The sequence below is a fragment of the Hemitrygon akajei genome, chromosome 19 (genome assembly GCF_048418815.1).
Source record: "Hemitrygon akajei chromosome 19, sHemAka1.3, whole genome shotgun sequence".
Taxonomy (NCBI): Eukaryota; Metazoa; Chordata; class Chondrichthyes; order Myliobatiformes; family Dasyatidae; genus Hemitrygon; species Hemitrygon akajei.
The window spans coordinates 18,071,912-18,088,161 of record NC_133142.1 but is presented as its reverse complement, the minus strand read 5'-3'; the positions used below and the strand labels follow the sequence as shown (position 1 = coordinate 18,088,161).

General features: G+C 36.4%; 1 protein-coding gene across 7 annotated transcripts in view; it reads left to right on the top strand.

The window, feature by feature from the left end:
- ptpdc1a (protein tyrosine phosphatase domain containing 1a) overlaps nucleotides 1–12,322 on the top strand; it is a 132,818-nt gene extending 120,496 nt beyond the window's left edge. For 5 of the 7 annotated variants that reach the window (XM_073072171.1, XM_073072170.1, XM_073072172.1 and 2 more), the window contains 3 exons: nucleotides 2,617–2,802; nucleotides 4,471–4,581; nucleotides 11,538–12,322. In XM_073072171.1, the coding sequence (XP_072928272.1) occupies nucleotides 2,617–2,802; nucleotides 4,471–4,581; nucleotides 11,538–11,684 (444 nt within the window). In that variant the 3' untranslated portion in view covers nucleotides 11,685–12,322. Of the gene's footprint in view, nucleotides 1–2,616; nucleotides 2,803–4,470; nucleotides 4,582–6,316; nucleotides 6,491–11,537 lie in introns of all 7 variants that reach the window. The other 2 variants (XR_012102134.1, XM_073072174.1) reach the window with 2 other exon arrangements.
- Nucleotides 12,323–16,250: the final 3,928 nt, after the last annotated feature.

Here is a 16,250-nt window from a genome sequence, read left to right as displayed (position 1 = left end):
ACATCTTTCTTGGCAACTACCACCATCTTTAACGGGACCCCACCACCAAACACGTTGTTACCTCCCCCACACTATTCGCTTTCTGCAGAGATTGTTCCCTCTGTGAATTCCTTGTCCCTTTATCCCTCTCTACTAATCCCCCTCCTGGCACTTATACCTGCAATTGGCAGAAGTGCCACTTCACCATGGCCATTTGCCTCCTCCCAGGTGAGGGAACATTTCACTTGAGTATCTGTTGGGATTGTCTACTGAAGCCTGTGCTCCCAATGAGACCTGATGTAGAGTAGGGGACCTCTTTGTCGAGCACCGTCAGTCAATCTGTAAAAAGTGTGTTTTCCCAGTGGCCAGCTTTTTAATTCCTAAGTCCATTCCTGTTCTGACATGTCGGTCCATGGCCTCTTCTTCTGCCACAATGAAGCCACTCTCAGGTTGGAGGAACACACCTCATGTTCTATTTAAGTAGCCTCCAACCTTATGGCATGAACATTGATTTCTCCAATTTCCCCCTCCCCCTTTCCTTTTCTTCTATTTCCCATTCTGGCCTCTTACCGGTTCTCCTCACTTGCATATTACCTCCCTCTGGTGCCCCTCCTCCTTTAGTTTTTCCCATGGCCCATTCTTCTCTCCTATCAGAGTACTTCTTCTCAGCCCTTCACCTTTTCCACCTATGACTTCCCAGATTCTTACTTTGTGCCCCCTCTCCCCCATCCACTTGGCTTCACTTCTTACCCTCTAGCTTGTCCTCATCATCCTTTTCCTCTCCCTCTCCCCTCTTGCTTATTCTGGCACCTTCTGCTTCCTTTCCTATCCAAAACGTCAACTACTTATTTCTATAGATGCTACCTGACCTGCTAAGTTTCTCCAGCATTTTGTGTGTGTTGCTTTTGAATGGACATGTTAGCTGTTTCTCTGTACACAGATGCTGCTTGACCTGCTGAGTATTTATTGTACGTTCTGTTCCCATTTCCAATTTTCTTCATCTGCAGTTTTTAAAATATATTTTTCTAACTTAATGCTAGAATACACTCACAACGAGAAAACCAGTGGAGTCAGTGGAGATGGTTCATTATAGCATGGATATTGCATTATTGATTGCATTCCTTTGTGAGTTCCTTACATAAGCGATTGTCCTCCCCAGAGCTGTATGTTGGGGTTTCACTCCTGTGAATTCAGTTTTCATCAGTTATACAATTAGTTAATTTTACATGGAATATTTCAAAGAAGCATGTATGTCCTATCTATTCCTAAAAATGGATTTGTTCCAGACCTACTATTACTACTTCAGAAATTGCTATGGAATCATAGCTGAAGTAATAAACTTGTTGATCAGGTTATATTTTTGTAAGAGAACTTTCCTGAATTCCATTTTACCTGATCTTGTTCAGCAATTCATGCCCAGAAAATTGAAGGTGAAACTTGTGTAGAACCAAGTCCTTTATTTCTTCATGTTTTATGCTAATCTATATTTTTCAATTGGAGATACCTTCTATGCTTGTGTTTCTTTGGCCTTACTGTATGTTCTTTTAAACTTTTTAATTTTAAACTAGATCAAATGCATTAATATTCTACTGAATAGCATTGCGTCCTATATTATCTACTGATTGAATAATTCCTTTTAAGCTTTTCCTCTCAATCCTGAGTGAGCCTCTGTTGACTAAATTTTAAGAACCATCTCAAGCTAACATGAAAATTTTAATTAGATTATTAGTTAAAGTTACATTTGTAGTGAAATTCTTAATTACAAATTTGCTTGTTTGTTAGTAGATAAAGGATCTTTCCCCTCTTGCCTTTTTCTAAAAAGGCGTTAATAACTTTGGTATTCCAGCTATAACCTAAAAATATGTTTTGTGACATTTTAGGATTCTAAAAAACATAGATAAGATGGATGATAACAGTCTTTACCTCAGGCTCGGACAGTACAAAACCAGAGGACATAGATTTTACAGGGAGTGGGGGCAACTTTTTCACACAGAGGGTTGTGAGTATATCCCGGAACAAGCAGCCAGAAGAAGAGGTTTATTCAATCAGTAGTTAGATTTTCATTATCACATGTACTGAGATACAGAGAGTTACAGAGAAAAGCTTTGTTTGTATGCCCTCCAGATAGCTCATTCATACATAAGTACATCAGGGTAAAGAAAACAGAGCAAAATGTAGTGCTACAATTACAGAAAAGGTGCTGTGCAGGTAGACAAAGTGTTAGGGCCGTAAGGTAAATGGAAAGATCAAAGTTCATCTTTAGCATATAGAGACTCCATCCAAGAGTCTTATAATAGCGGGATAGAAGCTTTGCTTGAGCCTGGTGACATGTATTCTTAAGCTTTTGTGTTTTCTGCCTGATGGGATGTACTGAATCCCAGATTTTTTGGTAGTGATTTGTGAATTTTGTATGGCGAATTTCTGTTACCGGAACTTCTGTAGTGCAGGGTTGATTGTACATGGAATTGCAAACCAATTTAAACTTGTGCTTTGATTTACTATTACTTATATGCTCTCATTTACATATGCACATTAATTTATTTTTTAATGGTATTGCAATATTGAAGACAAAATTTACAAATCTGAAAAAGATTATTGCTACATTTAATTGTAACCAATATATTAATTTTGTTTTAGCATGAATTAAATGTCCGAGAAGGAACTTGGGAAAGGATCTGTACGGAGAAGAATCCATATGTGTTGTGCAGTCTTATGTGGTCCTGGCTTGAACAGCTGAAAGAACCTGTTATAAGTAGGGCAGATATAGAAGCCCTAGCACATAAATATATGGATCCCAATAAAGCTTTTTACTCACTAGAAAAGGTAATCTAACATTTCTTTGCATGGGTGTCTACGGATTATCATCATAAGTTAAATTTTTACTAGGCTTTCTATTACACTCAAGAATGCATAGAATTGATTTGGATTCAGTGGAAAGGTGGGGTGCTCATCATTGGCCTTGACGGATATTGGCAATCCAATGATTCTGGTGGGCATCTTAATTTTCCAATGTCAGTTTCTATCAGGCACCTATTCTGAGGGATTCTTGGAGTGCAACAACAGTGATGTTGACAAACTGGTTGAGCAGCTAATTGCAGTAAAATATTCTAATGTAGCAATCCAAGAAGTAAAAAGGACAATTTTCCACTAACTTCCAAAACTTTACACAGAGCAAATAAATTGGAGCATATATTGAATTTTACTTATCTATTAATTGATCAAGATACAGTATGGAATTGGCCTTTCCAACCTTTAGAGCAATGCCATCCAGCAATACCCCAATTTAATTCTAGCCTAATCACAGGACAGTTTACAAGGATCAATTAACCAACTAACTGGTACGTCTTAAAGCTTCTTTTATTTAAGAAATATTTGTTGGAATGATAAGCCACATGGAAGATTAGAACAGATTATGCAATTAAAATAAAAACTGAAATGTATATAGGCTTTAAAAATGCAATTATGCCAATAATTATGGCTTAGTGAATTTGCATGCATATAATTCAGCAATGCAAAAATTATTGTTTCTTTAATGTAAGTTTTCAACTACCTTATATTTTTAGAGCTATGTATTGTCAATTTATGTATTAGCCAATGTAAATTTTGAACTAATAGTTTGATGAGGAAATGTTGAATTACAAACATTTTGAAGTTTTGAAGAATGGTGAGTGATTGTGTTACTTATTTCATACATGTACTCAGTGGCACCACTTTATTAATAAATTGGCCACAAATGTGGAACCTGGTATGGTCTTCTGCTGCTGTGGCCCATTCACTTCAAGGTTTGACACGTTGTGCATTCAGAGATGCTCTTCTACACAGCACTGTTGTAATGCATGGTTATTTGAGTTACTGCTACCTTCCAGTCAGCTTGCGCCAGTCTGGTCATTCTCCTCTGATCTCTCTCATTAACAAAGTGACCTCCCCCACAGAACTGGGTTTTTATTTTGTTTTTTGCAACATCCTCTGTAAATACTAGAGACAGTTGTGCATGAAAATCACAGGAGATCAGCAGTTTCTGAGGCACTCAAATCACCCCATCTGGCAGCAATAATCATTCCATGGTCAAAGTTGCCCAGATCACATTCTTCCCCATTCTGATGTTTGATTTCTGAACAGCAACTGAACCTCTTGACCATGTCTACATGCTTTATGCTGCCAGATGACAGGCTGATTAGATATTTGCACTAATAAGCAGGTGTACTGGCGTACCTACTAAATAGGCCATAGAAATATTTTTGAAACCTATAAGGTATAACTATTATATCATAGCCTGTGTCAAAAATTATTCTACACATACATATTTGTATATGGATAGAATAATTATTTGACCCAGGCTATGATATAATTGTATGTAAAATGTGATTCATTTGCTTGAAGTGTGGGATATTACAATAAAATAGTATAATTATGCTATTATGCTAATCATTAATATGTATAAAAGCAGAATATCTTTACTGACATGGTATTTTATTATTTTACTTTAACCAGAATCAATATCAGTCACTGCTTTGCATTCTTGATTGTATGGCACAATTGCGTGACTTGCCATTTGATGTAGAAGATGCTATACTTACTCGGGCAATTAGAGCTTTTACAAAGGCAAGTACTGCACCTTAGAAAAAGAGCTAAATATTATATTGAGTTTACAGAGATGTTGTATTTTGTTTCAGTGTTTAACCCTGACTATCCTTTTAGTTATCTGCATTGAAATAAGAGCTTGTGCTTATGAGGTAACATTTTTATTTCACGTTGTCACAAAATATTGCAGATTTGATGAATTATTTCTGAAGTTAGTTATTTATGGAGGCCAATGAAGGAAGTAATTCATGCATTAAAATGCCTCTAAAATGTAATGAGATAAATAAACATTTCATGTATTTTTTAGTTTTCTATGGTTAGTTGAGGAATAATTTGGCCACATTATGTACAGTTAGCGATGTGTTGGATAATATAGTTTAACATTAAAAAGGAACAAATATTTTTAAATACAACTGGATGCAATCTCTGTATATCTCCTCCAATTCCTGCTGACTAATGAGGGACCTGTAATACAATCCTATCAGAGTGACTGTCCCCTACTTATTTCTCAGTTCTACCCATATGGCCTCACTAAATGATCCCTCCAGAATATCCTCTCTTAGGACTATTGCTGTGTCCTCTTTTAAAAGAGGAGGAAAGGCAAATCCCCCTCTTCTTTTACCAGCACCTGTGTCACATGTTCACTATCTGTATCCTGGAACATTGAGCTTCCAGTCCTGCCTCTTTCCTGATGCAAGAACAGCACAAAGAATGCCTTGCGGATTCTACTCAACTCTATGAAATCTTGGTTGTCTTTTGAAAAGAAAGTTAAAAGTACAGTGGATTCTGTACTTTTGTATTTGAGACCAGTACATTTTGGCCAAATTAAGTGGCTGCTCCAATTAGCTGAGGTTTCATGGAAATAATTTAAAAGAAATTTTAAAAAAACTATCATTTAACTGAGTAATAGATCATGTATGCAAATAATATACAGAACAATTTAGAACACTACCAAAGCTACTACAGTGCTATAAAGCTGCATTAGTTCCTAACAGTTATTGACAGAGGAATTCAACCAGCGTATGCTGCTGTGTCTGGGGTGTTTAGGAATGGATAGCATTCCTGGCTGGCTCACGCACCTCTGATCCCCACCAGACACTCAGCTCTCACCTGAGGCTTCAATTGTTTGCATACAACAATTGCCACATCCCGGTACACTGCTTCAACAGGTAGGCTGAAGGAAGCCAGAGGGCCTCATACCGCAGTGAATTAAGGATATAGCATGTGAAGTCAGCTACAGCAGACTGGGCAGATGAAATCATCAGTGAGATCCAACACCCAAGAAGGTAGTTCTGCAAAGCTTTATGGGGAGCGAAGGGCATGATAAAGCACATACTGCTCTACTGCCTCTGTAACCACGACTGTGTGCTAGGCACAGCTCAAATGCCATCTGTGAGTTTGATGACGACACAACTATTGCTGGCAGAATTTCAGATGATGATGAGTAGGCACACAGGAGCGAGATAGATCAGCTGATTGAATGGTGTTGCAGCAACCACCTTGCACTCAACATCAGTAAGACCGAGGAACTGATTGCGGATTTCAGGAATGGGAAATCGAGGGAATGCACAGCAGTCCTTATTATCAGCATTGGAAAGGGTGAGCATTTTCAAGGTCTTAGGTGTAAAATCTCTGAACATCTATCCTGGGTTCTGTATATTGATGTAATTTCAATGACAGCATAACATTGGCTGTATTTAATTAAGAGTTTGAGGAGCTTTGATATGTCACCAAAGACACCCACAAATTTCTACAGATGTACCATGGAGAGCATTCTAACTGGTTGTATCACCATATGGAGGAGCCACTGCAGAGGATCAGAAAAAGCTGCAGAAAGTTGTAAACTCAGCCAGCCGCATCATAGGCAGTAGCCTTCCCAGCATCAAGGACACCTTCAAAAGGTGATGGCTTAAAAAACCAGCATCAGTCAGTAAGTACCCCACAAATCCAGGACATGCCCTTTTCTCATGGCTACCATCAAGGAGGATGACACACACTCATTGTTTTAGAAATAGCTTCTTCTGCTCCACCATCAGATTTATGAATGGACAATGAACCCACGAACACTACTTCACTTATTTTTTTCCTTTCTTTTTGCACTATGTATTTAATTTTTTTATATACTGTATTTCTTGGAAGTTATAGATTTTTTATTATGTAATGCAATGTAGTGCTGCCACAAAATAACAGATTTCATGACATATAGGCCAGTGATAGTAAACCTGATTCTGATTCTCAAGTCACAGTTATCCCTGCAATCACTGAAGACCCTAGTTTGTGACAACTACTCGTACCACAGGACCTGGACTTCCAATGTTGAGAGAAAGGAATTTTCCCAGTGCAAGGGCTTTTCCACTTTAAAAAATGTCCCGCATAGGTTTCACTGTCATCATCGAATATGACAGACAACTAACACACTGCACTGTTATTTTGATTAACTGTACAGATATCTAGTGCAAATAATGGACTCGCTTCCCAAATGCTTTCGACAATTTCATCCTGCAAATCTTCATTTTCATTGTAACATTCTAGATGATTGTTGATAGCTTCAAATTCTTCATAGTCCCTAACTTGTTGAAGTAGTGAAATTGTTTCATTTTTTTCTCCCAGCTGTTTCTGGCATCTCCAAGCCTGCATCCTTCAAAAGCAGGGAGCTAACCAAATCTAATTTGTCTTGCTGCTTATTTCTCACCAGCTATCTGTGACAAAAATCACTGCTTTTGAACACAAACACATGTAACTGATGCTGTTTAAAATCTGTTCACTCTAAGCACTGAATAGTGTACAGCCATACAAATTTATGTGTCTGATTGATGCTAGTTAGAAACTGTTTGGCAACAGTTTCCTGTCCCAGTTAAGCAGCATAGTGACCCAAATAAATGAAGGAAATCCCAGTTATTTTCTCAATTCGTTTTTGTTCTTTCAGAGCTTCCCAAAATAACCAGCTGTTTCCATTAACCGATGGACTAATTAATCAGAATCCACTGTACTTGGATTTAGTGTCATTATTCTAAAGATTTAGTGAATAACTGTGGAGGTGGTTATTGAGAATTGATTACCACTGTAGGTTTAAATGCTGAATCCATTTCTGTTGGAAGTTTCCCCTTTGCCGCCTTATCCCTATACCTAGTCTGCAAATCTGATACAAGAAGTAATCAAAAGATTCAAACAAAGTCTGTGAACTTGTTTGGTAATTCATTGCTTTTGGTCAATGCAAATCTTATCAATTAATTCTCTGCATCTGACTTTCAATAGATATGACTTGGCATTTAGTACCCTCGGCACTCTAAATGATTATTTGGCATTGCCACATAAGTTAATTGTTGATGCTTCAGATGTTGTATCAGCAGCCAGAACTAATTACTTTAATGCAAAAAGTGATGTTATTCAACAATCTGTTCTTTGCATAGTTGATGATCAACTTTGGCTAGTCATTGTATTTTTACCATTAAGTTTGATTATCATATTCCTTTTGCTTTTGACCCCCGTCTTTGGATGATACATTAAATCAAGTCACCATTTATTGTTCCAGAGCATATTTAGAAGAAAAGGGGAATTTGCCCCAGTAACCTGCCTGATATCCCTCAATCCAGTTCCTTATACAGATTATTTGGTCATACAGTATTAAGTTGCTTATTGAAGGTGCTTTCTGTGGACGAATTGGCTACATACTTTCATACATTGAATATAATGTGGTTTGGGACAACTGAGGTTATAAACAGTTACACAGATACATGCCCTTTTCAGCTTTGCTCCACGCAATATCAATAGCAATACTGTCAGTGTGTTTGGCCTGTTTATGTTTGAAAGTGATGGTAACTTGGGATTTCCCCACATGCATAGTTTAACATGGAAATCTTGAAGTAGTGTTAAGTGATTCAGTGATCCTGTCTAAGTAGCAACAGTGAGAAGTGTTTGAATGTAGTACTAAAAGTAATGTCACAATTATCAAACATGATTAATTACTTGTATCGTGAAAGTGTTTGAATGGTTTATCTTAACCAGTTGGTCAATTTATTTTCAAAAGGAGATTTGAAATTATATTTAATGTAGCTTTGAAAAATCAACAATTTAAGAACTAATTTTAAAGTGTATACTGGTTTTTGTTTGGCAAAATATTTGTCAGAGGATATAATCCATGTCTCTAAAATGGGTAATTAAAATTTTATATAGGTTTCTGCTAATACATTTTAGGATATTATAATATTTAGTGACTTGCATTTAGAAATGATAGTTTATTATGTTTTACAATAGCAATCCAGATTATAAAGAGAATAGACTAGTAGAAGATAATGACCATTGTAACGTTCTCGCTCGGGTGTGACGTAACGCCGAGGTAAACGTCGAGATAAACCAGAATCAATGCAAACGAGACCGCAGTAAGATTAACCTTTTACTGTTCACTCTTCACATTAACGCATGGTGAAAACTGTTGAAAAACAATACAAGATTGGTACAGTGTTTGTTTCCTTCTAAATATCACATTTACATTGTGAATACTTGCAAAGGTAAAACTACAATAACTACATTACATTAAAGTGCAGCATACAGTCAGAATCTAGCTGCTCCATTGGCTGCTTTAGATACACTTCAATACAAACTATCCCGACTCTTTAACTGACAAAAAGGTAAACCTTACCGACCGTCGTTACTTTTAACAGAATCGGCGTTAACATTTTAACTCAAAATATCGATTATCTAATGACTTACAGCGTTGCTTTCACTGTGTCTTTGGTGCATAGAGAGACCCTAGTCGGCGTTATGGCGGCACATGTGAGTGACCCCCACCCTTGCGTGAATCTCAAACCGTTAATTTCCCACAAGACGCGGCGAACCCGGATGTGACGTCATCGCAGCTGCAATGTATTACAGACAAATCAATTGATTTAAACAATCCTAACTTTAACTAAAAAAATGCTAACAAATTACTACGCGAAAATATTATAAACTAAATAACTGCCATAAAGGCAGCACAACCATGCTTTTAATGCACTAATAGAAATGAATATTATATAGATTTGCAGGTGCTTAAAACTATGAGATCAAAAACTACAGGATGTATAGAATTAATAGTTCATAACCAGAACACAGACTTGGAAAGCTGCTCATCTGTGCCATGGAATGCTGCATATAGAAACATAAAAAACCTACAGCACAATACAGGCCCTTTGGCTCACAAAGCTGTGCCGAACATGTCCTTATCTTAGAAATTACTTACGGTTACCCATAGTCCTCTATTTTTCTGAGCTCCATGTAACTGTCCAGGAGTCTCTTAAAAGATCATATCGTATCCGCCTCCACCACCGTCATCGGCAGCCCATTCCACACACTCACCACTATTTGCGTAAAAAAAAAAAAACTTACCCCTGACATCTCCTCTGCACCTACTTCCAAGCACCTTAAAACAGTGCCCTCTTGTGCTAGCCATTTCAGCCCTGGGGAAAAGCCTCTGACTATCTACACGATCAATGCCTCTCATCATTTATACACCTCTATCAGGTCACTTCTCATCTGCCATCGCTCCAAGGAAAAAAGGCTGAGTTCACTCAACCTATTCTCATAAGGCATGCTCCCCAATCCAGGCAACATCCTTGTAAATCTCCTCTGCATTCTTTCTATAGTTTCCACATCCTTCCTATCGTGAGGCAACCAGAACTGAGCACATTACTGTACTCCTAGTGAGGTCTGACCAGGGTCCTATATAGCTGCAACATTACCTCACTGTGGAATAACTTTGTTGCAGCAAGTTCTTTACACAGAGAATGATGGGTGCTTGGAATGCACTCCCTGGGGTGATAGTGGAGGCAAATTTGATAGGGCTTTTCAAGTGGCTCTTAGAGAGGCACATGAGTGTGGAGGAACAGGAGAATATGGATATTGTGTAGGCAGAAAGGATTAAGTTTAGTTGGGCATTTGATTACGAATTTAATTGGTTTGGTACAACATTGTGGGCTTGAAGGGTCTATTCCTATCCTGTACTGTTCTATAAATTCTTAAAAGTTGTGGTAAAGTGGTAGTTGGAATACACCATGTCAAACCAAATTAAGAAGGAATTATAAATGAAAAAATACAGTATAATATGTTCCAGATTGCAATTTTGCATACTTTTAATTAGCAGAACAAAGCAGTGGGAACTTTTCATTGGATGATGAAATAATGACCCACCTTTCAATGATTATGAAGTATTCTGGGTTCACTTGTCTATATAGAATAGATGCTTGGATGCTGATCATTTTACCAATATAATGGGTTTTTTTTTCTCTCTAGTACCCAATTGCATTTTTTTCTTGTGCATACTCGATGAATTTTGTTGGTTAATATGAAACTGGAATGATGTTGCAATTGGATAGGTGATTTTTTTTTTACAAATTAAACTAGAATTGCTTTTTTAAATAAATGACTGGAATTATTTGAAGTGGGTGGTGTTTTATAGAGACATGATTATAACTGGAAGTTTCTTATAAGGTTTATTGGATATTCAGTGTGATTGTGAACATTTGACCAAGGTTCAAGCTCCTGACTGCTATATAGGATTTGCTACTGGAGTTGTGTATATGTTAATCATGATATATTGTTTGGACAATTTTGTCCTTTGGCCAAGTTGCCTGCTGATGTTCATTGTCAAAGCATTCACCTAATTAAGAGACCTTAGACTGGGGTTGCCAACCTTTTTATGCCATGGACCCCTACCATTAACTGAGGGGTCTGTGGACACCAGGTTGGGAAGACCTGACTTAGACACTGATGTACATGGGACAGTATTTAAATAACTAATCAATGAGTTAAGAAAACTATAAGGAAGATTATTTAAAAGAAAGACAAATTTAGATTTTCCCAAAAAGAAATTTCTCATAGTTACGGTATTTAAGTCCAATCTCAATGTGACTATCTGCTCCAGAAGTAATATGAACTTGTGCACTAGTTTTTATAATATATTATTTGGTTAACATTAAGTGTTCTGTTGTATTTTTCCTTAGGTCAGGTTTGATGCTGATGAGGGTCCTGAAGTTTACAATACGCTCAAGACAATTTTAAAGTCAATCCTACAAGAAAAACAAGCCAAACTTGCAGATTGCAAAATTACTAATGATTGTGAACAAAATATAGGTTTGCAAATATCTTGAGTAAGAATTTAGTTTTTTTGTTCTTGTTATTATAATTCCCCAGAAGGTTAAAGACGAAAGTGAGTATTATAGAAGCTCTATATTGTAAATTAGGGTGTTATAATTATGCAATATTTTAGATCAGAGTGAATTTAAATACACACACTTGATTGTTGTCATATTGTAATTTTAGAAAAATACATAATTTGGTTTTAAAAACCAAGGTTTATAAATGGGAAAAAATATAACTTGATTTTGAACTTGGACATGAACTAGCCACCAAATTAGAATGAGGTATATTTGTTTAAAGAAAATGCTTTGATTTCAAATGCCATGTATAAATGTGGTAAGGTGTTTTCATTTTAAGTCATTTAATGTTTACACTAATATTGTCTGAAATATACCATGCTTTATGTGCTGAATATTTTTCCATGTCAGATTTGTTTAATGCTATAATTCAATGTTAAATAAGGAATTATATTAGGAAGTGTATGAAGATAGAACTTTTGATGGTTTAGACTGGCTTTAAGGATTTTTAATAAGTACATTCCCAAGCAACTCTGATTTGTTCTAATAATTCAATTTTTAATTTATTTTAAATATCATAAAATGTGTAAGTAAGATATTAATAAATGGGTTTAAAATGTGTTATGCTTGGAGCATCATGTTGCATTGAATTATTTTTATTGGTGGGATGAATTAAATTGAATTTTTCTTGAAGTATTTTAATTATCACTGAAGTTGGTGTGAGATAACTCCATCTACATTTTTTCACAAGTAAGTATGCTGGATATATCACTTGTATTATTTTTAGCCTGATCTCAAGAAGTGCTAGTTTCCAGATTGTGTGAGGATTATATTAAAACAGTATAATTTAGCAATTTTACATAATATAAATGTTAATCAAATAGAAAATATTTATCCTTTTCAGTGTTTTAATGTTGTGCACTGAATTTTGCTGGTTAAAAACTGGCAATTATATGGTGGGCTTGGCTGCATGCAAATCCAAACATGGAAATTCCCAATTTGAAGATTCCAGTGGCAGACTAAAAACATGTTAATATTGTCTCACACATTATGCTGAGAAGTTAACTCATAGAATCTACTCAAAATGCTGATGAATCTCTAAATATCTTCAGGCTCATATGGAGATGCAGCTTGAAAACAGGTTCTTTGGCCCACTCAGTGCTCATACTCACTAGCCACTAACAGATGCAAAATATATTTTTTGCAGCTTTGACATCAGATATGGGACCCCAGTACCATGCACAACTGGCTAAACATGTCCTCTTGACCACTAAGTTCAGCCTTATAGATTCAAACCAAGTTAACTGTGCAGCAATGGAGAAAAGTGGCACACTATAATCTGAATATGGTTTGATAAATAATGGATGTTTTGTACCATTGACAGCAATCATGCGGGTTAATTGCTACTGAGGTTTAAAAAATGCTGATTTTGCAAAAATTGGATATTGGATCCAAAAATGCAATTTATTTAATTTGTGCAGTGGACCTGAAAGTGTTTCCAATTTTATTGGGTTATTGCCTACTGTTACTGGAACACTAGGCTTTTGGCACATTGACTGATTTATCAACTGCCCTGCAATCATCTCTACTTATGAACTCCAGTTTGTCTGGAATGATGCAGCCCATCTTTTTCGTGAGAAGGCTTTTGAATCTGTTTCAGAATGCTTGCAATAAACATTGGAGACTATATGTGATTTATCCTTTTGCATTCCCCAAGAATTTGGAACTCCCTCAATTCTGTCCCAGAAAAGGTGCATCCATATGTAGATTGATACTGCGTTTTATCTATGTATCTCCATAATGTAGTGCTCTGAGATACTGGAGACGTATCTGTGATATTGTCCTTGTGTCCTGTCAGCTATGAGTTTGCTGCCAAGTTGATGTTTTGAGAGTGGATATTTAATTTGCTTATAGGATGTGGCTGTCACTAACAAGCCCAATATCAATTTCAATCCTTGATTCACTTTGGTGAATTGCTGTCTTGTACTGCTGTCATCTGTCTGATGAAAATACTTACACATACTGGTCAAAGGTAAGAACTTTCACAAAACATGAAGAATTGGTAATAGATTTCCAAGTCTAGACAGGATGGAGAGCATGAATGCACTGTCATTATCTTTGCCATCATTTTTCTAGTTTATAGATTTGGGAGGTGTTGAAGGGACTTTAGGGAATAACTACAGTGAATTCTGAAGGTTGTACTCATTGCAGTTTTAATATGCCAGAAGGGGCAGGTGAAAGTTTAGGGTGGAGGTTGAGGTGCCTTAAATTAAGTTGACTGTTGTGTTTTACATGCTTCTGATTATTGATGGAGCTACAGTATGCTCATTTGGGCAAATGAGGTTATTGTGGTTTGCAGATGGTGTAAAGACTTCAGGGTTTCAGAAGTCACTTGTAACAAGAAACTCAGCTTCTATTCTGCTCTTGTGCTGGTCCTGTTTTGTATGCAATGTAGTGTTACCTCCAGGCTGATGCAGAAACTAGCAATGGACTGCAGTGGAATATCAAGGGAAGGTGGTTATTGCCTGGCATGTAAATGCTAAGAATGTTGTTTGCAGCTTAACAGCCTATTCCTGAGTATTAGGTCTGGTTTCACAAGTGTTGTAAATGAAATTTAATCAGTTTGTGACAGCAAAATCATCTTAAGGTCAAATTTAGCCATTGAAGTTCCTGGACAAACTCTGTTAATTGAATGAGCGTATAATATTGATAGCAGCTAAATTTATTATGCTGTTTTTGACAAACTTAAGGAAAATTATAACCTGGCTGAACTCACAGACTCTGATAATGAAATGTTATGTTGAATTTTGTACTTGTAAATCTGTCCCTTCCTTTGCATTGCTTTCTTCCATATAAAAGTACTAAAACACTAAATGCAGTATGTAAAAAAATGAAATTAGCAGTTTCAGCATGACAAAGATGAATTAAAAGTTCAAAGTAAATTTAGTATCAAAATATGTATATGTTACCATATACTACCTTGAAACAAATTTTCTTGCAGACATTCACAGGGGAAAAATACAATGGAATTTCATAAAAAATTGTACATATACAAAGACTGACAAACAACCAATGTACAAAATAAGATAAACTGCAAGTAAATAAAAACAACTAAAAGAGACAATGTATTGTTCAACTTATAATTTGCAGCACTTTCAATATGAATATGCTTCCTCTGCTACATTTCTGACCAATTAAGCTGATGCTCCAATTAGCTGAAGCTTCAGGGTAATTGTTAGAATTGTCTAAAAAAGACAAACTGCTTTTTAACTGAGTAAAAAATTATGTATTTAAATGAAATACAGAACAAGTTAGAACACAAGCAATACCACTAGAGTACTATAAAGCTGTGTATTAATTCCTAATAGTTATTGACAGAGGAATTTGTCCAGTGTACGCTGCCGTGTACTTTTGACTGTAAATCAGCTGAGACACCTAGTGCAGATAATGGACTGCCCTTTTAATAATTGAATCTGCCAAATCTTAAATTTAATTGCAATATTCATGATTATTGTCAATACTTTCAAATTCTTCATAGTCTCTACTTGAAGTAGTGAAAATATTTCATTTTCACTCCCAGCCATTTCTGGCATCTCCAAGTCTGAATCCTTGAAACCACAGTGAGCAAAATAGTTCTGAACTGTCTTGCTGCTTATTTCTCAGCAACTGTCGGTGACAAATCAGTGAACACAAACACACGCAACTGATGCTATTTAAAAACTGTTCCCGCTAAGCACGGTACAGTGTCTAACGACCACCTAAGTGCAGCAACTGGCGCTAGTAAGTAAATGTTCAGCAAGTTTCCTGTCCCACAAATATATATCCTCTGATTCATTTGGTTCAGTTTAGTTTCCTTAAAGAATTAATCTTAACATCAAGAATAACACCAAGCATTTCAGTTTGGGAGAATATACTCCAGTCTTTACTGAGGTGTCAGCAGTGGAAAGGATGAGCAGTTTAAAGGTCCTTTGTGTCAACATCCCAGAGGATCTATTCTGGGCCTAAGATATTGATGCAATCATGAAGGTGGCACACCAGCAGCTCTGCTTAATTAGGATTTTGAGGAGATATGGTACATTATCAAAAACACTAGCAAATTTCTACAGTAGAGAACATTTTCTCTGCTTGCATCAAGCCTGGTTTGGAGACTCCAGTGTTGCAGAGGACATCTTCAAAAGGCAGTGCTTCAAGAAGACAATATCCATCGTTAAGGACACTCACCATCTGGGACATGTCCTTTTTTCATTGATATCATCAATGAGGAGGTGAAGGAGCTTGAAGACACAAAATGAATGATTTAGGAACAGCTTCTTCCCCTCCGCCATCAGATTTCGGAACAGTCCACGAACACTACCTCATTATTCCTCTTTTGCATTATTTTATTTTATCTTTTATTGCAACTTACAGTATTTTTTTATGTTTTGCATTTTACTGCTGCCACAAAACAATGTCATATGTCAGTAATAATAATCATGATTCTGCTTCAGAATTTTATGGAACATAAAATAAGTTACTGTTCTACAGCTATGTGATCACACAAGAGTAGAAGAAAATAGGGCA